Here is a 26556-nt window from a genome sequence, read left to right on the forward strand (position 1 = left end):
AATTTAAACCTAACTTATGCTATTTTACATATTGGAAGAAGAGCAAACAATCTAGAAATGTCTTACAAACTAAGAACACTGAAAATATATTTTCCTGTATCAAACAGGATTCTTTCCTGATAATGGACCTTATAACATTACAAACATGTATTGCATCATTTACATAAATGTATTTGCAGACTTTTGTGAGGAAATACAAACTTTTTGCCCACACTGAAATCTTGGCCATTCTGTATACCTGCCTCAAACTCTTGCAAATAAGATGTATTTCTGTCTTTAACTGTGTATATGATACCTTTACCTTTAGTGGTGGGATTCATGCATTATTTTAAAAAATTTTATTTCTTACCATTTACATTTATCCTGCATCAAACTGAATACTGGTTGTGAATCTGTCAGTTTCCTTTGTTTTCTATTTTTATCAGATTAAAGGTATAAACCTACAATTTTAGTAAGTAAAACATTTGAATTAAGACTTGACTTTAATTTAAGTATGGACTTTAATCCATGCAAGAGCCTTTTTGTAGTCAGAAGAGTTAAGTAAAGGGTTGTAACTTATTTTCCTTGTAATACCTGGCTATTCTTTGACTTATGCCAGGGGTATATGGGTAGAAGAAGCAAAGGCTGATTCTACAGGGATTTAAAATAATTTGAACTGTTCTTATAGAATGCATTTTTGTCATAAATTCAATGTATAGTTCGCCAAAACAATTGGTTTTATCTGTGCCTCTTAACATTTACTCACAACTTTGAGCATATTCCTAGCAAATATTTCTGGCGCGAATATCATGTTCCAGCCTGGAACTGTCTGTATGATGTCGGTATTGCTCCTCTGTTTAAATATGCACGTATTTGGTCGCTTTATTGACCTTTGAGAGAATAGTTACAAATTTGATTCTCAACAAAAAGTTATATCCTAGAAATAGCAAAAAAATGATTGCGCCTACTTTTAACTATTGAAATCAATATTATATTGAAAGGATTCTAGCGGGCGCCAATTTCTTTATAGCGCTCGCAGCTTCTAGCACTCATATGTCTGACTATTTAAAAATTATTCGATAAGAAATCAACATAATTTTCTGATCTCATGTTCGAATATTTACTAATCATTTATGATAGGTCGATGAATCCACCAACTTTAAGTGCTACATTTTTAAGGACAAGGGAAAAAATGAATTTTATGGTTCACGTTAAAAATATTGTTTTTTCTCGTCCCACTGTGAAAAATTTGTTATAGTTGCAAGCTTTTCAAGAGGTAAAATGTACTTTTCAATCATGGGTCATGGTATGAGAACAAGTCAATCCAGAGCCATAAAAAACCCTTTACCTCCCTACATTTAGAGCAAGCGCTACTTTCGGCGTTAGAAGCAGCGTTTAAAGTTCTGTTTGCGATAAATTTAGTGCTTGATCCTTGATTACATTCACTGAAGTATTATTCTATAGGTTCGATGCTGAGTTTCTGTTTATGTCGCGCACTTTTATCCCCACAAACCACTGATTCGATCCTTGTCGGTTTTATTTAAAAAACGCCACGAAAATATGAAAATATTGTTTGGAAGCAGTGATTCCTTGGTTGAGCGAATGTGCATGTCACAACCTGCTGAAAGGCGCAATGAGCAAATGATTAATGGCAGAGTGACATCGCACTCGCACCACCCGCAAACATCGACCACGAAACACGAGAAAAAATGGCGGCGAAAATTTATATCTCGATCTTTTTTACTTTTCTCGGCCTAACCATGGCTTTCGATTTAATGGATGATGTTAATCTGGAAGGTCAGAAGGAAGATGAGATTTCTAGCAGCCATCGGACTGACAGTTTAAGCATGCTTATTCTAATATCATTATTAATAGCGACTGTATTGATGATCTGGTTGTTTAAGATTCGGCGATTTAGCTGTTTCCACGAAACCGGAGTTGCGATGATTTTTGGGATTATAGTCGGTGCTATTATTCGATACTCTGAAGATAAAGATAGCGTCGAAAAGGCCGTCTCTATACATAACTGTGACAACCTGACTTCGGCGCCGCGTAATGTTTGGATGAAAGTCAACGGGACCCAATACTCTTATATACTTTCGGGTATCGTTCAACATGCGAGAAAAGGAGCTGAGGGAAACGAGCTTGAAGATAAATCTTCCTTCAATCCTGAGATATTCTTCTACGTTCTTCTTCCGCCAATTATATTCTTCGAAGGTTATCTACTGCAGCGTCGTTACTTTTTCAGGAATCTCGGAGCCATATGCACGTACGCTTTTTTTGGCACGACCATCTCCTGCCTTGTCGTTGGAGGAATGATTTTCGGATTCAACAAGCTGACAGGAGTTGTCGAAACATTTGATTTTCCCGAATGTCTGCTTTTCGGTGCAATGATTTCAGCAACAGACCCGGTAACAGTGTTGGCTATTTTTCATGATTTGCATGTGGACGTGGATTTGTATGCTTTAGTTTTTGGCGAAAGCGTACTGAATGATGCCGTGGCTATCGTTCTTTATCGTGCAATTGAGACGTATCTCGCCTACAACCCGTCAGAAGTTCGTAAATTTGATGTGTTTTCGTTCTTCACAGCTTTAGGCGAATTCGTTGCTATCTTCGCCGGATCCTTGCTCATAGGCTGTGCATTTGCCTGCATCACCGCTCTTCTAACAAAGCTCACAAAGATTGGCATGTTCCCTATTTTGGAAACAGCCCTCTTTTTTCTGATGTCATATACAACGTTTCTGGCAGCTGAAGTGGCAAGCTGGTCAGGTATCGTTGCGGTGCTGTTCTGCGGAATAACACAGCGACACTATACCCATAAAAATCTTTCCCCAGAGTCATCAATAAGAACGCTACAAACATTTGAACTTTTAAACTTCCTAGCAGAAAATTTCATATTTTCTTACATAGGGCTATCCGTTTTCCTTTTCAACTACCATCAGTGGAACTTTGGTTTTATTGGTACTGCCTTTATAGCAATTCATATTGGCCGTTTTCTGAACATTTACCCGTTATCTTTGCTGCTGAATTGTGGCAGGACGCGAAAAATCGCCTGCAGTCATCAACATACAATGATGTTTGCTGGTCTTCGTGGTGCCATCGCATTTTCGCTTGCCATTCGTAACACCGTATCGATGCCACGGCAAATGATGCTCACAGCCACATTGTCTATTGTCGTAATATCGGTGATTTTCTTCGGTGGGCTGACTCTGCCAATGACGAAATGCCTTGGAATAGAGACTGGAATTGATGAAACCGAGGAAGAGTTCAAGGCAAAAAGACTAAGTTTGATTGACATCAATGACCCAAGTAACACAGATGAAGACAGGGCGGAGAAGAAGAAGTTCGAAAAGTCTTGGCTAGTGAGGACATTTTCTGCCTTTGATACCAAATACCTGAAACCAATTTTCACTGATATACACAATGAGTAGACAATTTGTCTTCCGCTAGCAAAGCCACGTAACAGAAGCATATTTTGAACTTGGCATCTTTTTCAAAAAAGCTTCGGTTAACTGAAGTGAATGAGATGAAATATGACAGTGACAACGGTCAACCTGACGCCGAAGCCTTGAGTTTTCTTATTGGATCGGTTGGGAAAACCAAACACCTTATGGAGTCGGTTGTACCAGACTAAAAATAAATTTGATGAGCGGAAAAAACATCGAAGACTAGATGCATGACACAACGCTAAATGCAAGGAACTCAGTCAATCTTGGTAAAACACGTCCCCTGAACGGGGAACCACTCGCCCTTTTAATGACCAAGATTTATCTTTAAAACCAATTCCTAGACGTTGTTCTTTAAAAATGTCCGCTTTCAATTCTAATAAAGCACATATGGCTCCCAGAGCGGTAATACAAATTGTATAAAATTCTTAATCTGTACTTGTATTGACTCTGAAAAGTTGTGTTTTTGCAACGACGATTCATGTGCACACAGTCATTGTTTGCAGTTTGTCTGCAGAAAAAGTAGAATAGGCAAAATACGCATTCTTGTCTGCAGTGTCTGCCTTGCGTACGGAACGAAAAATGCATCTCCTTTGCGTCTTCGACAGAATGCTTAAAACAAAGAATACAAACAGAGACAAGTATATTGATGGAGATAATGAAATTTATTCAACACAAGCCACTTCTTTTCAACTCAAGTTTTGGCTTGGCTCATGACATTAGTTCTATATTAGCAAGGCGTTCTATAAATGAAGGAGTCGCCTCTGTGATGTCATAAGTGACAATTGAAATGGGGTTACGTCACACAGGAAAAGCGGGACAACCAAAAAAGATAAAAGTCATTTTCAGGTGACTAATCTATATTGCTGTTAAAATACAAATTAATAATCTAGGTAAAAATTCGTATATTTCTTTATATTACATAGAGAATTTCTTTGAAATAAAAGTATCCCGAAATTCTCATTTCGTTGATAATGAAATTATAAAAATATGTTTACATGCATTAATATTTACATTTGAAATATAAAGAACCAGTTTAGCAAGTTTCAATTGTAAACTGGCTTTCAAAAAAATATTTCTGTAATTCGAAAATTTCTTATGGAATATTCCCAGATATATTAAACTGCCAGTGTCCATATATTAAAGGCCATTTCATAACTATATGCTTTTGCGATGTGCTGTTCCTGAAATTGTCTTCTTTTATTATGATCAAAATACTTGGTTGTGAGATAAATCTCTGATATATGTACCAGCCTCAAAATAACTAAAACTACCTCGCACAGAGGACACTCTCAGCTTTTATTAGACCGGTCTAAATCCCTCTCTAATTAACTAAAGCAGTTCCAAATGAACCCGATTATTCTGCTATCAGTTAGGATTTCTGATATTTAAAACCTGTTGATCTACCTAAATGCAAGCCCTTAAATCTAGTTGGCCCATTCAACAAGATACCGAATATCTATCCTATCTTACCCAAAGATCCACAAACAACTGCTTACTCGTACAAAGTTCTGTGGAAACACCCCTTTAACAAACCTTTAAGCGTTTCCCGAATAGCATTTCTATCAATACCAAAAGGTGACAATATACGACCCAATGCAATAAAAACATTTTCCCCATTAGCTCTAGTGCAAACAACGTGAAGTCATTGATTTATTTAAATTTATTTTAAATCTAAATGTCCCTGCTGATTTTCAGCGTAGGATGTCTTCCAAGTTTGAAAAATTCAGTTACGTCACAAAAGAGACTGGAAACAAGCAAGCCATACGTTCATGGCATGACTGTTAGGCGCCTCAACTGGATATCGTCTTTCTGTAGTGTCTATATAGAACAAGTTTTGATGTTTTTCTTGATTGGTGTTGGGATAAACTTGAGTAATAAGCATACACTTGAATACTCCCTTTGGCTGATCAGACTAAAATGCCAGAAGATCATCGATTAAGATTCAAAACATGAAGATCGTCAGAGACAAAGAAGATTTCCATAAAATAGAAAAGGGAACAAATAACTTGTTATTCACAAGTCGTTTTATTAAGAAGTAACTTCGCAAACAGGCAGAAGTGGTCTTTTGCTTGCTATCCAAAAAAATAAATAGGATTAAAACTGTATACTCACTACGTGATCTTCAAAATAAGCTACACAGCCTTTTCTTACATCCAAAACAAACCATCTCTGGTGCCACGATTTTCTTATCACTGTAAAATAGACATTGCACAAATAAAATATAAGGAACTTTGCAATTTTTTCATTTTGACCATATCGAGTCAACTTAATACCAAGAGGATCAAGCTTGGAAACACATGTACCCAATGCTTTATGCATCATACTTGAAAGCGAACTAAGCAACATAGCAATATATTTTCAACATCATCAAGAGTTTTTGTTATATAATACTATTTCAACCAGGCCAATTTTATTTTGAACGCCCAGAGAGCCAATTTCACAATACGTCTACGAAAGAAGGCGTGGCTAAAAACAACAATATGAACAAAAAGGCCAAAAAAGAAAATTGATAAGATAAATGAAATAAAAGTGTCCATCTCATAGGTGAAAGAGAGACGAAGAAGGGTAAAGAACTAGAAGGCGCAGAAGATAAGTTTTTTACTCGACCGTTTAACACAACAGATGCGAGGATTGCTCCGTGGTTAGGGTCGCAGACTACAGCTTCAAAGGTCCGCGGTTCGAGACTCTGACATGACCAAACTTTTACATAGAGTGAGAAGAGTCGTTAAATTTCTGTAATTCTAGGCATGTAATTCTGTAATTTCTGTAATTCTAGGAATTTCGAGGTTTGGTCGCATCAAGAGGAAGGACTGTGGCACTGCTCGATAAGCATAAGCTTCTCAGTGTCCGAAAATTACATTCTGCTGCAAAGTTGAAACAAATATAGAGTTACAAATACAACAACTGACTTTTTACCAAACTATAATTCAGATTTCTTTAAATGAAAGAACGAGAAAATTCTTTGTCAAACAGACTTACATCCTTGCTTACGAAGGTATCCACTACAAGTGTGTTCTGTGACTTTGACTTCTATAACTTTGACGTAATCAATGCCTTTAAGGTAATAAAAAATATCTCAAAGCATCTGCTATAAAAAATTGGCTCTTTTTTTAACAAACATTCTGATATGATTTTTAAACAAAATTTGATATACCAATAATTTCAGCAAACAAAAATATCATTTCCGCTTGCAATTGGCAATTTCAGGAAAAGGGTTACAAATAAAAAATATTTCATAAAAAACTCTGAATCGAACTTCAAGTAAAATAAACCAAGGTATTATCATGCACTTTCAATGGGATACGTGAAGAAAAATACAAATTACTACGAATGAGGAGTCTTTGTAAAAAGGATACGACCCCAATAGATCAGACAAAATACAAGAAGCCCTGATGTAATCTTCGTTTTTCGAGGTCGATTTTTTCTGTTTTTGATATCTACTTGGTACTGTTGCACCTCTTAGAATACGTCCTTTTTCGCATCAGACCATGTTCAGTCAATTGTCACAACTACCATGATCAAAATCACCTACCTTTGTTTTCTAAAGCTGTCCTGAAATTCGTTGGATTCCTCCCAATCAACCCTTGTCTAGGAAACGTTCGCACTTTCATTTTGTCTTCTTCTAAAATTAAAATACAGGTTTAGGCTGCCACAGAGCTGCTAAGAAAATGATAATAAATGTAAAATGATTCATCGAGACACTCAAGATCTGGAAAGCATGACAATACTTAAAAAAATCACTGACTATGAAAAAAGCTAAGTCCCTACGATTAACTAAAGCTGTTTGCATTAAGTAGCATCTGTTTCCAAAAAATCAGTTTGAAGAAAGTTGATGCTTTAAATTCTAAAGGTGACAGACAAAAAGCCTTTTCTCTGAGTGATTAAGTCTCAATAAATTTGCTCAGCACTTTTCAGAACAAAACATTGCACCTTCTTAGTGCAGTGTAAGAAAGACAATTGACCAAATAAGCCCAATAAATCGCTGATTGAAAGAACCAATCAAACATGCTTTTCTTTCTTTCACGTTACTTTTGATCCAAATCTGGATATAAATGTTCTGCTTATTTGGACACTACCCAACTTTTATACTCTGAGGTGTGTCGGAAGAAAAGTATTTTAGTATGAAATGTTTTCGCTTTTCCATGCTATTTCCAAAGACAGTTGAATCTCACATCGTAGAGACAAATATAATTTTAACAAGGATCGATAGCAACATACAAACCTTGGAAATCATTTCCATCGTAAAAAGTACTTTTCCCAATCTTATCTTTGCTTCCCAATGAATTGAGGTTCTCATACGATTTTGCTTTCTTTGCGAAAAAAGAGGATAAAATGTTTCTCGGTTTTGTTTCTTCAGTATTCTCCAGATGATACGAATAATTAGTTGCACATGATTCAGTTCTTTTATGTCTGGGAAGGAAATAAAATGACACTTTAAATATGCGTTATGGAAAAGATTGATATAGGATATGAATATAAACCTTGTATTATATAAGTGTACACCATTAAAATCATCCTTGTTGAAGGCAACCCTCTTATACTAAGATAAAAAAGTGAAGGCGAATCTATATGAATCTTTTCACGAAACACACTATAGCATATAGATTAATTGGTGTACCATAACTAGAATAATACTTACTAAAATGATGGATGCCCTTCAAAGGAATCATCTTTCTAATATCAGCTCATCAACCGTGACCTGCAATAACCCCCTGTCTCTTCTTGAGCAGCTTTAACTAGCCTTATTTACTTTTAAAGCGTCAATCACTGCCAACGAAGCTAAATGAAAACATTGGGGCAAGCCCATGTTTGCACTTGTTGCATTTGTGACCCGAAAGTTTATCAGGATCACAACAGGTCTCTTTTCCCTGAAAAATCTTCTGTGATTCTTTGCATATTTTTTGCCATGGTAAAACTTGAAATAATATAAGATAGTAAAATTGACGTGAAGTGTCCCTGCCTTAAAAACAAACTCCGGCAAAATCTAACTTCTCCCTAATAAATTGATAAAGTGAAGAGATGTTACTAAGAAAACTAAAAATGCAATGGTACTCACAATATGCTTCCAATGGACCGTGTGTGAAATGCATACTGATCCGCAGTTGCTTCATCAAGCTTTGAATATTCCGACAACAGTAAGTGGTGCTCTGCGAGCCGCTCCTAAAGCAAATATGCAAAAAACTGTATGCCTGGTAACAGATACCTTGAACACCTACGGACGGACACCAACGGACGGCTAACGGACACCAACGGACGTCTAATAGACACTTGAAGGACGCCAATTCTATTTATCTTCTGTTATCAAACCAACCGATTACTAAAAAATCAGCCTAAGGGAAACACTTCTTAAACATACAAAATCACAAGAAATCCCATTCAAATTATTTTCCTGAAAAACACTTCAGTTATAACAAAGAAAGTAACAAATACCAAAGAAAATACATAAAATGGCCTAATGGGATCGTTTCGGTGAATTGGAAGGTCTAAGGAGCTCCATAACATTCCCAGGGATTCCATTCTAAGCTTTAAGAGCATTGTTGGAAAATCCTTTTTAGCAATTGAGATGGTACAGCCTAAGATTTGTGTTCCAAGATGTCTCAAAAGAGATCTGGACACAGCCTCCGTATGACTTTGTCCACCGTAACGGACTAGTCAAATGACTGTTAGGCACTGGTATTGGTATTATTACTTGGCTATTTTAATGGCTGTTTTATGCAGACAGCAGAAACTTTCTTAAACTAACGGAAACAGTAAGAGGAACTTTGTCAAATTAACGGAAACAGCAGATGACCAGCGTTTTGAAAGTCAGATCATTGTAGTCCACAGTTTAAGAATAAATAAGAAATTTGACTACCTGTCATTAAATTTTGAAATTACCAAAAACACGAACTACAAAAAGACGAAAGACAAACTGTTCAGCGCAATTCTCATAAAACGTAAATATTTAAACAATTTCCCAGCGAGGCTTACCTTGAATTCTTTTTGTCGCTTTTCCATTTGCATATAAGCAACATTTTCAGCAAGAGCAAGGCTTTCCTGCAAAGAAAGGTCATAAGAAATAAACACTGCTTAAACGTTTTTAATACAGCCCGGTGATACTAATAGTTCACATATATGAAAGCATAAGACCTTTCCAACTGTCACCATTAGGAAACTTACGAGGGGTCTTAATTGTAGTTTCTCTTTTAATTAAAGGAAATTGATGAATATATATCCACAGAATCTTAAATGGTAATCAGCCGCTTAGATTAATATTGACTTAAAGGGCCTCTCCAGCCAAAATTTGCAATTGCATTTTATTGGCTAATCTAAAGGAGTTTAACCTGCTGATCACGAATTCGTTATTCGTTTTTCGATATTTTTTACAGTTTGTGAGATATAAGCTCTTGCATTTCGATAATTGAATTGAATTAACCGACAAAAATTTTTCGGTTTGGTGACACTGTGACGCAATTTTGACGTCACAGTGGATTTCGTTAGTCTCGCCTCAAACCGAATCGAATGTCGGCGATTCGCAAATTGAACACTGCAAGTGATAGTACTCCCAGTTCTGTTCCACCGGCTTTTAGTTTGAGCATTTCAGATATCAATTCTGAAGCCTTTAGTTGTTCATCTTTTTTGGAGAACAACTGAAGTGTCAATTTCGATTAATAATACGCGAGGAACGAGCTGGAACAGGAAGCCGTAGCTTTGTGGGCCTACACAGGTGATCAAAACAAGGTCGTGACACAGCATGGACACATTCCGACCCGCAAACTTAGAATGATTGTAAACATTTAATAATTTTCGATCCTAAAAAGCTCCTGCTCTAGATTTAGATGCAGTTATCAACGCGTGACCATGACTCCTTCGCGATTCGGTGGAAGATATACGAAATTCATGACGAACGAGAGCCGCACACTGTGACGTCAGAATGTCACAAAACTGATTCGGCTTTTGTCGTTTTCTTCTCGGAAAGGTGCAACTTTAAAGCCTTATAACTTCTAAACTAATCGAAACTTTGCAAAAACAACAACTTTGCCATAATACACGCACCAGATACTAACTTTTTAGTCAATAAAAAAAATTTTTTTTGGCTGGAGAGGCCCTTTAAGGGAAAATGCTGTAGAGCAAAACAAGTAGGCGGAAGCAATACCTCAGTTCTGTAGCGAGTATACCAACTCCAAAGTTCTAACCATGGAGCTGCAGCAACCGGATAAATGGGCCTAAAAACAAAAAATGGCTTTCAATATCACAAGAAGGGACCTCAATCAAGCACAAAGTAAACAATAAAGCTAGATACTACGCTATGTTACCAAAGCACTTACCCAGAATTTTCTTCTTCTTCGTAGATAGGGTTAACGAAGTCATCCCTTGCCATGATGACAACATTCAGCCATGTCCAAAATGATACCGGCTCGATCTGCGACAACTTACTTTTCTGAAAAATAATCAGATAACAATATACTGGTCTGAAAACATCAAGACAGGGAACTGAAAGGCCCTGTTCCTTGAACTAGCGAGATGATTCGAACTCCACGTGCCGTGTAGTTCTGCGTGCTTCACAGAACTATCGGCACGTGGATATCGGAATTATTAGTATTAGGATTATCTGATAATGTGAATACAAAGATAATTTCGCGTAACTCACTTCTTTCTGGCTCAAAAGTCACTTCTTTCGAATGAATGTTTGAGAATATAATCATTACTATACAAGAATAAAAGCGGCAAAGGAAAGCATTTCTTATAAAAAAGTACTTATCTAAAAATTGTTAACACTATTTCGCATAAAATGCCTGTAATACCTGATTAAGATGAATATTGAACAACTTCAAAGGGAAAAAAGGAAATGAAAATTTAGCTTGCCTCGAAGTCGAGAAAAGTGCCAAATCGTCCAGAGTAAGAGTGTGTTGCCAGTGTCTGAAGCAAAAAGTAATTTTTTCTTCATCAGAAACTTTTATCTTATTTCGACACTATAACTTTAAGAAAATGATTATATAATATAAATAGTTATAAGGCACTAAGGAGCCAATAACAATCAAATTAATCCAAGAGTTCTTTTGAGTAGAATCTCAATGAAGCTTCTGACAAGAATAAATAGAAAAAGGAAGGCAATGCTGACCTCAAAATATGTACAGAAGGAAAGGAGCGAAAATGATCTTAGAAAACGGAATATATAATTAATGTTGTGGCTTAACCCGTCCTGGCGAAAACTATTTTCAAAGAAGAAAAAGGGGCAAGTCTAGCCGGAAATAAATGTACTGATTATTATCATGACTGAAATTAGATGAGACTTTACATAGATAAAAAAGATAATAAGCCCCTGTACTCGGATAGGCCTCTGTACTCGACGGAGTCCCCCTTCTCGAATGCGGACCCACTCAAACAAGCAATTTCAAACATTTTAATAACCCCCCCCCCCCAAATGCAGCTTTATAGAAACGAGACACAGTATAGAAAAAAACGTATGACCTAAGCCCGTGACAAATCACATATTTAACGAGAAATAACTAACACAAACTTTATACTGGTTTTAAACAGGGTTATAAGTAAACTGGCAAAAGGAGTGAAGTTGAAAAAATGTAAAAGCCTCGAAAAAGTGCTATTGGTATACTATCTTTTGTGCTGTGCAATGTAAGAGAATATAACTGGACTATGCTCGAAACGTCGTTAACAAACTCGCAACTTTTTTAGTACAGTTTTACTATAACCCCTAGTGCTATTGGTATGGTTTCGTTCAGATAAAATTAGCAACACCCTCGCTTTCTATGGCTCTTTTCATATTGGCTCGTTGAAGCCTCCCCGCAGGACAAATTTAAAGATTTAGGGTATTCTAAAGGAAGAGGTCTGTTAACGTTTTCTCTAAGGTTAGCACACAAAGCTAGATATCCGTACTTGAAAATGAAAACATAAAGAGCTTATACCTGGAGAAGGTTCTCATTGAACTGGAAAACTACTGGAAACTGATGGCAAAGCTGAAACAAAAATGGCAAAGTCTTGCACTTAAAATATCTCTAAACAGGCAACATTAACAGGCAGTAAAAAACGTATCTCAGTATATCAGAGCATTCGTACATTCGACTTTTTGAATAACTTGCACTTTAGGGTAAGCTTGGATTCCTTGCTCAAATTTGTCTTTTACTCGGATGATGCAAGACGCCAGTTGTCTGTTATTCAAAGGCAACGCGGTTTGCCTTTTTCAGAGGAAATTTCAAAACATTTTTTGAAAGGTGCAGTTTCTGTCAAGTCCTATTTTCCTCCGAACAATTTCCTCAAGCTTTGGAAACTTTCCACAAAAAACAAAGAAAATAAGGCGGCGTTTGACCTATGATCTCCGGGCACAGAAGGAATCTTAGGACCAACCCACCACGGATAATAAAAAGTTCGAATAATTAAGACTGGAGTCAGAAGGATTTGTTAGGAGATTCTCAAGAGACATGAAAATTTTATTCAAACCAGTAAAAGTTCGAACCACAAGAGTTCGAATTCGACAAAGGTGGATGAAGTTCTATTTGTGACGTTACGTGACGACTGTCACCAGGTCGAATGGCGGAGAGAAACGTAACACATTTTGATTTCTTACGTACTTGCCAGACACAGTCAAGGAATTGCAAAAATATTGGGCTGAGGTTGTCATCAACAAATCCCGTTGACAGGTTTCTTGCCATGAAAGGATGCTTCACTGATAACCATTCTTTCTGAATTAGTACCTGGATGAAAAAATAAAATAGTTTTTGCTTACTATCCGGCCAACAGTACTCAATATCTCTATTAAAACAATAATTAGTTTTTCAAAATATATCACACGGTATGGTACGTGTACGTGGTAGCAATGATGAAATAGCAAACATCATGACTGTGAGTATTTTCAAACGAAAACGATTCCGATTAACTTGAGCCAGCAAGCGCTGTTCGATGTGAGCCTAAAGTTGACAAAAACACACGAGACACAACATACCTGAAAACCATCTAGTGTGCGATAAAAAGGATCGAGCAGTAATTGGACGAGGCTGACAATCTGTAATGGTAAAAGGGAATCTAACTGCATTTAAAAGCAAGATGTTACAAACTTAGGCAGAGTTCCGTTGCTAATGAACTAACGAAAACTAACAGTACCAAACATGGCAGTTGGAATTCAAAATTGATTAACTACTTATATAAAGACAAAACGCCGAAAACATTCAAGTGTAGAGAAGTTGCCATTGATTAACAAAGCAACCCTTCTGAATTTGCGACATGCCTACCAAAATAAAACCTTAACGACGATAATAACATTACAACGAGGAACATAACAAATAAGATGACGTGAAAAAAGAGATAAGAAAGAGGAGGACCACAAAGAAGATAGAGATAACAAAAGCAAAATAGAGATAACAAAGGAGGTGGCGAACATGATGACGAGGAGGCAGCATCGCTGCAAAAACGATGACGGTGAAGAAGATGACAGAGAAACTGACTACAAAGACGATGATAAATTACATGGAAACCATGGAAAACAACGAAGATCTCAATAAAGAAAAAAAGCCGCATTAGATAACAGGACAAGAAAGAACAAAACGAAGAATATGCAAAACATAGTAGAAAACAAGTAAAACAGTACAGAAAAATGAGATTGGAGAAGATAAAAGAGAAAAAGACATCCATCACCATAAATAACATAACAAAGGCAAAGAGGAAAAACACTACGAAGAATAACACGACAACAGCAAAAATGACAACTAGAAAGCGATTAGACATAATGTCTTGCCCTTTATAAAAATATTTACATGACATACTCTAATAAAGCTTGGTTTCCACTATGAGTTAACGTGAGTTAATTTGAGATAATTTTGTGATCTGACATGGTTTAAAAATGATCTCATAGTGGAAACGGTCATTAAAAATTATCTCATGAAAATTAACTCGTGTTAACTCACGTTATCTCATGAGCTTGGAAACAAAATTTTTTGATTTCAAGCTCATGAGTTAACTTGAGATAACATCTTATCAAAAGAAGCCGATGCGTGGGAGGGGAATGTGCTATAATTTGCACTGAGGTTCTTACGCAACGCACTTGCACTGAGTATTACTTTAGATGTTGAAAACAGTTTTCTTTACTAAAAAAAATTAATTGTGAAATAAGAGAAACATTTTCTCATTTCTAAGATCCTGTTGCAAGTGGTCGTATTCACCAAACGCGTATCTTTTTTTGGTAGACTCTCCGTACCGAAAACCTTGGCGCAGATCGCGAACGGCACTTCTAGCAAAAAATATTTTCCTTCTAAGTATTCTCAAAAGCAGAAGTAAAATAAGTTGTTCTTGTAAGACGCCCGCCATAGCTGCAAGACTCAAATAAAAGGTGATTTCTGAAATTTCCATACTTAATTCTATCTCAAGTGGAAACCGAATCGGTGCATGGGTTAATTTTGAGATAGCTCGCGTTATCTCACGCTATTTCACACTATCTCAAGTTAACTTGAATTTAGACCATGAGTTAATTTTCAATTTAGCTCAGAATTATCTCACGTTAACCCATAGTGGAAACCAAGCTTAAGAAACATCACAAATCACGATTAGTACCTGAGATGTCCTGTCGACTCCATCGTCATAGGCAACGACAACAGCAGAGCCTTCATTTTCAATCTCAGAAGCGATTGCGGTAGAAATCTCGAGTAACCTTCGGATATTCTCCAACCAACCAGACTCTTCTAACTGAGACAGATATTTGCTTTCATCCCTAAAAAAGATATAATTTATAGAGAGCACTAAAACAAGAGGATACAATTCCTGATTGAGCTAAAAGAGAGAAAAATTGATTTTCCAAGCAACACAAATGTATGTCTTTCTAGTCACACATAATTGAAGCCTATGCAAAAAAAATCATAGAGAAATGTCCGAAAACTTTGGTATAAATGTATCTTCTTCTAAACGATGAAAATACATACGTTTTGTTGGAAAGGGCGTGCATCAAACGAATACCGTTTTGTTGGACGGTTTGTACATCTGGCAAGTTATCATCGAAAACGAATGAACAATGTGGATAGTAATAAGCTAGGAAAAAAATAACGCAAGGATTATTTCTTTTGGCCATAGATAGTATGATCAATTTGGATGAGCTTCCGAAAACGAAAAAAATTTTAAAAAATAAAATTGGTAGGACGAGCGTTCGAATGTGATTTGCGAACGTTGGGATGAAAGCTGTGAACATAAGTTCGCTCCCAAAATCCAAACGAATAGGAAATGCGCTCAAATGAATCTTGAAAATTCACAAAAAAGATAACGGTGCAAAGACTTACACATATTTTATATAGATATTTTGTGAGGTGTAAATACAAGATACACAAATATATTCCTTTATCATTAAAATTACTTGAAAACCGACATACTTCACCTATCAAACACAGATTTTGATAGAAGTTATGACTTCACTTTGTTTGCTATGAATACTTAAGTGACAAATTTTCACAGCTTTGCTTTCAATAACTTTTTCGGTTATAAAGTGGAATCGTGATATAACAAACTCTGAAGGGAACCAGAAAATAGTTCGTTATATCCGGGATTCGTTATATCGGGATTCGACTGTAGTTTTTTTTCCATGTCATGTTTTATTGCTTAAACATGATTATGATAATTTATACAGCTTTCCAAGAGCTATATGAATACTTATAGACAGACCTGTATAGGAATAGAAAAAATCACTAAGAAATCTACTGTTGAAAGCTCATACAAAGAAAAGAAATGCTTCGAGTGCAATTAAATTTACCTTCCCCTTCAGCCATTGATAAACTACTTTGGTTGTTATTTGCCGATGGTCCAATAACTCTGCCCCTGCATAAAGAGGAAGGGTTGAGGCACCACAGGCATAATTGGAAGAACATAATGAAATAATGAACAAAACTATTTGGCAAATAATGGGAAATGATTGAAAAATGGCATGGATCGGAGAGATAGAATTCAGTTGTCGTAAGAGTAGTTTTTGCCATAAGGTTGTTTTGTCCTTGAATGATACCAAACATCCTTTAATCGTTTACTCTACTTTGCCACAGTGCAAAAATACTTTTAACAATTAGGCTTAGCATGTTTAATGGGAGAGAACATTTGCAAGGCCTGAGACCAGGTAACATCGGCTTTCCGATTCGACAGTCAACTGGATCGATATGCCATTCTTTGATGTTCACCCCAGAGAGAAAACCAAGACAACTCACCGTTCAGTGAACACCCAGACATTTGTATCTCGATTTTTAGCAAAATGTGCCAATGCACCAATATACTTTTCATCTGCTTGGCAACGTTGATCTGACAGACCCCTGTAAGTAAAGAATTCAAATCTCTTCATCTGGACTCAAATCCTATGCAAGGAATCAGTGCGTGCAAAGATACACAATATAAGATTGGATGAATGATTTTGTGTAGTACCATGTGCAAATAATCAATCCTTTGCGCTTCGGGTACACAGCAAAGCAGATATTACAACTGGGATCAAAGATGTCTCTCCGTTTCTTCCCTCAAAATAATGAAACAAAAATTCGTTGAGATAACACGTTTCGGGTTCATGCCACTTTGGATTATCAGCAGCTGTTGACCGAATACCGTAAGTCCCCGGGACTTAATTCGCAAAAAGTATTTTGGAATGGGGACCAGCAGCCAAAAATATTACCAAGGTAAATTTTCTTTTTCTGTTGAGGCTGGTCAATGTGCTTAAAAATACAGATACACCCATTGTTGTTGAGGCAATATCTCAGCCCATGGGGCATTTTTCGAGGGTGGGGGCTGATACCACAAAAATTACTTTAGGGTGGGGGTGTTTATTCGAAGGAAGGGGCTTATTCGAAGGAGGGGGCTTATTCGAAGGAGGGGGCTTGTTCGAGGACATACTGTATGTTTTTGACTATATAACATGTACATGATATAATGTTTTTTTCAGGGGCCTGGAGATATTACATTGTCTGAATTGCATGGTTGGATATGATATAAGGGCATATTTAGTAGGGCCCTTGCAGTATTATTATTGGGCAGGGAAACAATACTCTAATACTTACGTGGTTAAGTTTGCTAATAGAGTGCCTAGAGTTTCCGATGAGAAAAAATGAAGGCTGGTACTTTGTAGAATCGTAATCGGCAACTAACCTCGCTGTTCTAGGGATAGCACTTCGAAGCAAAAAACCACTAGACCTGGGACAGCGCCATGTTACAATCGGAAAACAGTTGTTGCTGCTCAAAAGAATGAATACGCAGATGAGTGTCACTTCTAATTAGCAAGGGTAAATTAAGTCTGCGAATCACAACAGCATGGAGACTGGTACCTAAAATCTTTATGCGTTTAAGTAAAGAGTCTTTGTTGGAGAATAATCTAGGCAATGATGATTTTATATGAGTTTCTTGATAATTGCTGTTAACTGAGAAAGCCGGGATGAATAGAAATAAGGAAATGTTAAAATGTAAAAATAAAGCTAATAAAATTCCATTTAATTGTCTAAATAAAAGGATCTATATAGAATCATTGACTGTGCAGAAACAACCTTTATCACACAGATTCTACCTCTATACGTTTTCATATGCTGATTTGAAAAAATATATATAAGTAATAAAACTTTACGCAGGCCAATTTACATGATGACAAGAAGATAATTACCAATGGTAATCAGCTATTTCTCTCAATGCATCTCTTTCTCTGACACACAAAGGAACAACCACTCTTCTGGGATATCGAGGGCAAAAACTTTGGTCTTGAAAGAAAATGCTATGGAATTTACGTTACATCAATAATATATTATATTTCAACTTTTGTTAATTAAAATTATATGTTGTTAATCTATGCATCTAAAAAACAATACTTTTATTGCATAAAGTTCGTGCGGTAGTTTCTAGCTATAGGTGTTGCTATTGTTGAAAAGATTTTGCTATTTCTGAGAAATCCAACCAGTTTATGTGAGTCATATTCAATAACAGTGAAGGTTAAAGTGCAATGTTAAGAACAGTTTCGTGAAGAGACGCAGGGAAACTACGGTTCGTCGACATAAGCACCACATAACGTGAGATTTTTACGTTTATTTCTCACGATAGCTTCAGTTTGGATATGAGGAAAACGCACAAATGGTTTTTGGCTTGTCTTTTCAAGAGACTGATTCGTAGCAAAAATAAACAACACGAATAACTCCAAAACTAGCCTTAAAGCAGGAAGTCAATATTTTCCTTCAAACATTGTTGGACCAATGATTATGTTGACAAGAGGCAACTGATCTGTCAAGTGCCCTCACTGCTCATAATTAAAATATAAGTGTTGCCTAATTCAAAACAACTTTTGCAAACCATGCTACACTCTTGCTGTCATGTACGTATCGCTTTCAAAGTTTCAATACATTGGTGGGTTCAGTGGCCAAGAGGAACAGAACCTCTCAAAAGCATTGAGAAGTAAACTACATCGCAGACTTGATTGGATAGAAGCCGCTTTTAATTAAGCCTCTTCATAATTATGTCTGTGTTATATGGTAATGACAAAATAGATTTATGATCTTACCAACTGTTACTACATTGTTCCCAGTGTCTAACTTGAGTCTCTGTACTTCATCTACGAGATATATGGAACATCTCACTACTATCAACAACCTTTTGCAAAATAGACTTGCAGGGAAGTTTTGTCCTAGATAATACTATCCCATTGTAATATGTGACAGCAACTTTTAGACAAACTATGGCAGTTTTAACAATATTTTGCTTCCTGTGATATCGTTTTAGAAGTATGGTACAGCTATTTTTGAAAGGGGTGTAATTAATAGCATGGCATTCTTTTCTTATAGGACAGTATATCAAAATTTATATTGGCAAGAACAGGAATTGATAGGAAAAATTGTGAAAAAGAAAGCAATGGAATAACAATGACGAAAGCATTCAATTCGAAGACAGGGGAAACGATGAAAATGTCTTTAATCGTAGTTGCAAATCAAATTTACATCACATGAGAAAAGCAATAACTGAGCACCAAAACGCAAGAGAGTTTTAAACGTTTAACAAAAACCAAAGTAGCCAACAACGGAAATGCGATAATTACCCTCAAATTAAAACTCACCGTCAAATTTGTAAAAATTTTGAGGAGACTTGTTAGTCAAAATCGAGCGGCAAGATGATGGCAGTTTAAGATTTGCCGAATACGAATATGCGAATGCTGCAGCTCTGCCCTGAAATGAGATCATTCAAAATGACGATAATCACTTATTGAGTACAAAGGACAAAGAGTGGGAGACTTTAAAGTATGAAGATGGTGACATGCAAAAGCACGTTATCGTACGTGAGTTAGTTAAAAGTCACAGTTAAAAATCACAAAATGTTAACAGAGTAAATCAAATGGGTGAATGTAACAGAAATCACCTGTGGACAGCAATGCTTCTCTAAAACTTGTAACAATTCTTCAGCGTCATAATTATCAGATCCACCGATGCAAAGCTACGATAAGGCAAAAGCTCTCAACAAATACATAGACAGTGGCAAAAGCTTTTCAAAAAACATGAAAAAATTCGAAAATGCATCGCATATACGACTCAGTATAAATTATGAATGAAAAGTGATTGTATCTTTAGGATTCATCACATATCACATTCATCTTAAAGAAGATCAAATTCTATCTGAGAAGATAGCAAAAGCAGAACTACAAACAATAAAACTTTCAAACCGATATTATTAAGAAGTACGTCTGTTGATTCTTGCGTGGTAAAGTGCTCAATACGTTTGCACGTAGAGCATGATTTGTTTTGAAAGTTGGAGAAAATCAAACTACAGGCTTGCTCTTCAGCAGAACATCTTCTAAAAAGCGATCTTATCACGAAACAGGCTTTCAGAGATGAAAACTGTAGTTTGATTTTATTCAACTCTCAAAATAATTATATAATTATATACATACATTCATCAACATGCTGTCGTGCTTAAGAATTTGTTCCTATTTTCTAGTTTTGGTCTAAGGTAGCCTCTGAATAGGCTCACCTTGACGGATGTTAAGTTGTTGCACGTGACTTCTATGCCATCTCGCAGCATCCTCAGCTTCTCCTTTTCCAGGTATTGTTTGGGGAACTTCTTGACGTCATGGATACTAACAATGGGTAACGATATCAAAACATTTTCAAGGCTGTCTGAAAGGAAAAAAATTCAAAGGTAATTAAAACAATGTTTATACTAGATTGTCAAGAATACTGGCACGAAGTCTGGTAACACAAAGTGCTGAGATAAGGAAAAAACACTGCATTACCAATAGTTATAAGATTCAAACTATCAACTGGGCTGAACCATATCAAAATACGGTATCTGTCAAAGGTAGCCTTCTAATTCAGTGAAGGTGCTTTGATGAAGGTTCAAGGTTATGCTACCCCCTCTCAAGATGGCATAAAAGATTTTAATGTCTCTATTTGAAAGCAATTGGTTTGCTGGCTACATTATTGCCTCGTCAACAACAAAAACATTTTTAAATGCTAAGATAGAAAATCGCTATATTGTTAGTAATGACAATACAAGAATGACACGCTTGTTTTAAATTATAGCTTTAAGTCATAAAGACTTCCAAACCTGCTACAGCACCACCGTTTGTGTCTGAGTCATTTATACCGAATTCCTGAATGGCCAAATGGGTGCCAATCCTCATTCCAAGAAGACTGACGGCTGCCTGGGACTCGATGTCATCGCCAATGTCATCATTCTCCAAAGCATATTGATTGAACAGGAAATTCCCCCTTTTTTTCTTTATGGAGGCTTGAATTAATCTAAAGAAAAAGAGCACCAGAATCATACATATGAAAACTGGTGCTTGAACCTGAAGGCTGAATTAGAAAAGGTTGTTAAAAATTGTCTTCCCTATCAGCATGGCAAAAGGCAGCTCGCATATTCCTGTGCAAAGTATAAACAGTGAGGCACAAAAAATATTGATAATAACAAATTATGGTTAATTTTGTTGTCTATAGAAGTTTTGAGGTTTTCAAAGGAAACAAAACATGAATTAATGTGAAAGGATAATGGCCAATTACTAACTTTCCCCCTTTTCTGACAGATTGTCCAATCTTTGAATGAATTTTCTTGATATGCTGATTCACTTTAGGTAATTCATAGCGTTTCTTCTGATATTTATATCCTCGCCTTGCAATCTCCTCTTGGTCAACCTTACTTCCAGAGACTTCAATACTAGAATCCTTAAAAGTGATGCAATTAATTTTAATTAAAGCAACTAGATATAAAAAAATAGATTAAAGAAAAGAACAAATTTTATTTTATTACATGAAAATATATTAAATTATTACACAGTTATAAAGCCAAGGGGTTTTGAATACAACAGCCTCCCTACTTATGTCAAAACATGGTCCACCTAACTTTTCTGAAATTGGTAAAATGAGTTGAGTATGGGTAGAGGGTATTTTTCTATCTATTTATGAAAAATAGTGGAAGGGTGCAACGCCGAAATAATGCAAAGGCAGGAATTTTGGTCAAAAGGTTGTGGTTTAATCAAATGTCCAGAGTAACAGTAGCTAGCATCACTATTGATATATTTCTACATTAGGTCATATTATTGTTTATAATGCATTTTTTTGTTTGAGCATCATGCTTAAACTATTTGGTGTACTTATTTAATTTTATACTATATCATTCCTACCAAGTCTGAAAGCTTAAAACAAAGAAAACATATCTATATTTCGAAGACAACAGCTAAAATAAAATACTACTCAATCATATCACCAAACTATCTCAGATGACTTAAATATGCATAGTGGGAAATTCAGTCCTAAAAAATGTTCTAGCAAGAGATTTGATATAGCTGGCAACTGTAACAAATGCTCAAAAAAATTACCATCAAAACAAAGAGGAAATTTCCTAAAGAAGAATGCTTATAAAATCAAATTATAAATACCTGGAAAAATGTTCCTTTGAATACAAGACGGTAACAGCTGAGATACAACACTCCAGTTGCAAGATTAGTCAGAGTGCCAACACAAGTTACATTCTCCTGTTGCAGAATTAATGTCTCACCTGGCAGTAAAACTAGGGGTGCAAACTGTCTTCTTGGGTGTTTTAGGCCTCTAGCCTGTAAATAGCAAAAATCAACAAGTGCTTTATATAACACCATAAAAATCAAAACATTGATATTAATGTCTCAAAGACTAATGATATAAAATAACACTTTCAAATTGATGTTTGTGTTCCTTGGACTGGTCAGCATATGAATTCCATATTTTTTACCAGTTTCTCCTGTTCGTTTTCAGAACTTGAATTGATTTGAACTAAAACTAATTTTTGAGGATTTTTTACCATTTTAGTTTAAAAGAATTCAGCAATTTCAAAGATTGACACTAGGCAAGTGGAAGATTGTCTAAATATTTTAGTAGAGATGTCTGGATTGAAGGGGTTGCAGAATTTTCAAATATATAAAAAGGCAGAACCACAGTTTCTAAAAGTAAATAAGAGAATTTAGAAAATAAGAGAACTTTTGAAAAGAGGAAGACTTCCATTGTTATGAAATGAGACATGATTTAATTTTGCAAGATAGTGACAGTAAGCAGGAACAGATACTGGTTGGCCTTAGTGCTTGAGTACCAGCAGTGAAACAAATATAAGATCTAAAAAATCCCTTTAGGAAAGCATCGTCTAATACATATCTGAACAATTTTCTGGCTGTAAAGAAATTCAAAATGACTTTGAAAAAAAGCAAACATTTCACAACATACATAAAGCTTTTTCACCTGACACTCCCCACCCAGTTGCGGATCAAAATGTGCTGTGCTTTTCTGATTGGCCTATTTCCATCCACAACTGGTTATATATTTTCCATTGCGTTCCTTTGGACCCTTATTCTGACCTTTTATACTCTGAGGAGTGTTAGACAAGAAAGCTTTAAGTATGTTGTGAAATGCTTGCTTTTCTCAAAGACATACTCATACATATATTGAACCTTTGGAATTATATAATATCATTACACCATTCCCGACTTCAGATCTAAACAGCTTTTTGGTACACATCTGACAAGAAACAGCTGCAATCCTTGTCATTTTATTGGACTGTTTCAGAATCAGTAATTATTGAATATGGAAATAGTGGAAATAGACATAAGAAGAAGAACAAAGAAAACTTTTGCTAGCATTGTTCTTTGAAGGGAGGTTGTTTGGATACCTAGGCATTTAGCTCTTAAATGCTGGATCTATCAATACATTGGCAGATGGTTTAGCAATGCCACATTGGGACACATCCCCCAAGAATTTAAGAGAACTAACTGTTGAGAAAATGCTAGGGTAGGGGTAATATTTTGGCAAAGTATGCTTTGTGCTGTCATTATAAAATGTAGATAATTAAAAAATTAGTCTTTAGCATTGCCTTTTGTAAAAATGGGTGTTCCCTGTTTATATGGTGTGCTTTCTGACAGTAAAGAGGGCATGACCAAACATTGTGATATCCCTCCCCCCCCCCCTCCCTCGGCACCTTAGAGGCAGGTGTTGTCACTGGCTCTAGCAATGTATGTGAACATTAGTGTTATCAGTTATTTTTGTCATTTGTTTATTACCTCATATGATCAGTCTTGAAGTACCTCGTAGTCATTCAAAAGAATGCACCAATTCCTTATTCGCTTTTGGTGACTTCCTATATATCATAATACATGTTGATTATTGCAGGCTTTTTTGTTTGATAGATGCGATTACTCGCTATCCTGCACTCGCACAAATTGTGAGGAATAAATGTCTCAAAAATTAACATGTTTCTAGTCATCTTTTGCAACCTAAGCATGTATAACATAGACGATACAAAAAAGAATATAAGTGAGCCAGGCTTTCATGGGAAAAATATAGCAGGCGTGCTAACCACTGCCTGAAAACATGCAGGCGTGTGAAATTTTTTCATAAAAATTTATGGTTATCATAATAGATCTACGCAGAAATTGCCAAACATGAAAATGATGACACCAATATTTTTGATGAAATATACTTCACTGAATTCTTAGCATCACTACTTACGTTTTAGGGACAGATTTTGAAAAAATTTAACCTATAAACCAAGAGTATAGATGGCATTTACATGATTCTATCATATCTAAACAATATAAAAAAAGTTAAACCCAAAAATTATCTCAACTATGTATTAAACTACAGGGCATTGAAGTTTAGGAATAATTCATGTTTGAAGTGTGATGTATTTTTTTGATTATATCCAACTTTAAATTTTGAGGTGAATTTGAGCTAGAATTTCTTCAAAGCACATATTTTAAAATATTTTAGAGTAGTTGTTATGGTGGCTTGGCTGTTATTTCCTATAATATACTCTATTTAGGAATGAACACATTTTATGCCTTGGAGCAACAAAATTCCTTCTTTTACTTTATCAACAGTTCTGGCTGTAAATATCTTTTTCTCTCTTATGGATATATGTAAAATAAAATTGCGAGTAAAAGTATCTGCACTACATCTGTCCCTGCCAAGGTGTAGTGCACCCAGTAGCACAACCTCTTTTTACTGTATGGAAACACCCAATTACCAAGATGATCTTCAACTTGTCCAATGGAGTACTGAGGTGATGACATCACAAAAATATATTTTTACAATTTTTCAACTTTGGAAATATAGCCCAAAAGAGCATTGCAATACCTCTAAATGTGTAAATCAGTTGAATGTGTTGAGATATGGCCACATAAGCACAGGCCCAGTCCCCATAGAGCCTCCATAATTTTGTCTTGGTTCATAACTTTATGGATCAGGCAAGAATAATTGTAATCCATTACCAAACTTTAAATCTTTCATTGACCATATCGCGCCAAATTTTAAACATATCTAACCAATTTTGCATATTGAGGAGTTTTTTGTGCAGGTTCTTTCAGGTTTTCTGGCCAAAAATAAAGAACTTTAAAAATTTTTTTGATGACGTCACACTTCGGTACTCTATAGGAGACAACTGGCACTAGCTCACACCAGGAAGAACGGCGCTAATGCAGTTTCGCACCTCTTGGACACTGATCCTTACCCAAACCCTATCCTTATGTATGGAACCACATGCTGAGAGGTGCGAAACTGCAATAGCCCCGGAAGAACATACCCCTCCCCCCAACAAAGCTCATACTGAATTTAGAAGAAGTACAAAATTAATCCTGCTGAGAATTTAGGGACGTGCTCACCCACAACCCTTTTTTCCCATGATGCCACAATTGGGGCTGGGGGGGGGGGGGCTGCGCTCCTCTTAAAAAAAAGCATGGATGTAGAGTTTTAGCAACATTTTAGGTGAGAGACCTCCTTGTTCTTTCGACAGCACTTCACCTCTGTGTCAATGCCAGCTTTTGGTACCTTGAAATCACATGCTTCAATTCAAATAATAGTACTAAAAATCTGGGGACAGATAAACATTATGAAATGCCGTCCCAAAACAAGCATATTATAGGCCCCAATTTACACATGACGAAATTGATGATCTATTTCTACCCTTTATTACAGGGAAACTTGTAATAGAATCTTACCCGTTCAGCTTGTTCGGGAGCTTCCTCAAATAGTCTAAGTAGTTTTATTGGTGACACAGCTTCTGACTTCGAGCGTTGATCCATTATTGAGTGGAACTGACCGCCATTCCGAAAGTGAAGGTTTGATTTTGGTTAGCACAGGGAACTGAAAGGGTGTGTTTATATTTCGTCCCTGTCAGCAGGACAGTCATACCCTGGGTTCCAGAGCGTCAAGTGGGGCGTTGCGGGACAGGACAGACATACCACTACCCTGGGTACCAGACTCGCTATATAAAATAATATTTCATATATAGTGAGTCTGGTACCCAGGGTAACATACCAGAAAATGTTTGACAAAATCACGTAATATTATGTCACGAAATCTTATTGAAATTTATTAAAGAACTAAACAATTATTGCCGAGCACACAAGCTCATTAAAATTATTTCAAATTGCATTTTTTACTATTTTAAATGTTTCTCGACTGCTTCTTTAATTAAGCTGCTTATCGTTTTATTGTATTTCGGTTCTTGCCCTTGTCCGATAAATAGATGGTTGGTTTAAGACCACCAGAAAAAACTGACAAAATTGTTTTCACCCAGATTCAAATTTTTGAAATAAGAGGATATCAAATTCTTACTTTCGAGAACTTGAAGATTTTACGGTAAATGTGTGTGCAATAGTTTCTACATTAAGATAGAACATCAGATGAAAACTATTACCTCAGACAGA

The 26556-nt window shown here is 36.1% G+C and overlaps 2 protein-coding genes across 2 annotated transcripts; one reads left to right on the top strand and one right to left on the bottom strand.

Annotated features, from left to right (window-relative positions):
- Positions 1-335: 335 nt before the first annotated feature.
- Positions 336-26040, bottom strand: LOC135691154 (phosphatidylinositol-3,5-bisphosphate 3-phosphatase MTMR2). The gene is made up of 27 exons (XM_065208935.2): positions 25846-26040; positions 22267-22440; positions 21396-21553; positions 20937-21130; positions 20361-20506; positions 19752-19826; positions 19453-19561; positions 18904-18954; positions 18019-18112; positions 17514-17597; positions 16592-16693; positions 16150-16214; positions 15332-15437; positions 14967-15123; positions 13366-13425; positions 12995-13117; positions 12332-12382; positions 11274-11327; positions 10736-10848; positions 10564-10633; positions 9399-9464; positions 8485-8588; positions 7651-7838; positions 6961-7050; positions 6408-6482; positions 5541-5620; positions 336-5340 (listed from the first exon to the last, which is right to left on the bottom strand). The coding sequence occupies exons 1-27, from the start codon at positions 25927-25929 to the stop codon at positions 5161-5163; spliced, it is 2853 nt and encodes a 950-aa protein (XP_065065007.2). The 5' UTR covers positions 25930-26040; the 3' UTR covers positions 336-5160.
- On the top strand, positions 1689-4659 carry LOC135691199 (sodium/hydrogen exchanger 6-like). The gene has a single exon (XM_065208992.2). The coding sequence runs from the start codon at positions 1689-1691 to the stop codon at positions 3408-3410; it is 1722 nt and encodes a 573-aa protein (XP_065065064.1). The 3' UTR covers positions 3411-4659.
- Positions 26041-26556: the final 516 nt, after the last annotated feature.

Source organism: Rhopilema esculentum, chromosome 10, assembly GCF_057945365.1.
Source record: "Rhopilema esculentum isolate cy_ngs chromosome 10, ASM5794536v1, whole genome shotgun sequence".
In the NCBI taxonomy this organism is placed as follows: Eukaryota; Metazoa; Cnidaria; class Scyphozoa; order Rhizostomeae; family Rhizostomatidae; genus Rhopilema; species Rhopilema esculentum.

Bases quoted from the DNA above. Each gene is read 5' to 3' on its own strand.
- LOC135691199 (XM_065208992.2), top strand. From the start codon at position 1,689: ATGGCGGCGAAAATTTATATCTCGATCTTTTTTACTTTTCTCGGCCTA.
- LOC135691154 (XM_065208935.2), bottom strand. From the start codon at position 25,929: ATGGATCAACGCTCGAAGTCAGAAGCTGTGTCACCAATAAAACTACTT. The intron at 16,215-16,591 runs GTGAGTTGTCTT...CTCTTTATGCAG, and splicing joins GTCTGGGTGTTCACTGAACG to GGGCAGAGTTATTGGACCAT. The intron at 10,849-11,273 runs GCAAGCTAAATT...ATTATTTTTCAG, and splicing joins GCACTTTTCTCGACTTCGAG to AAAAGTAAGTTGTCGCAGAT.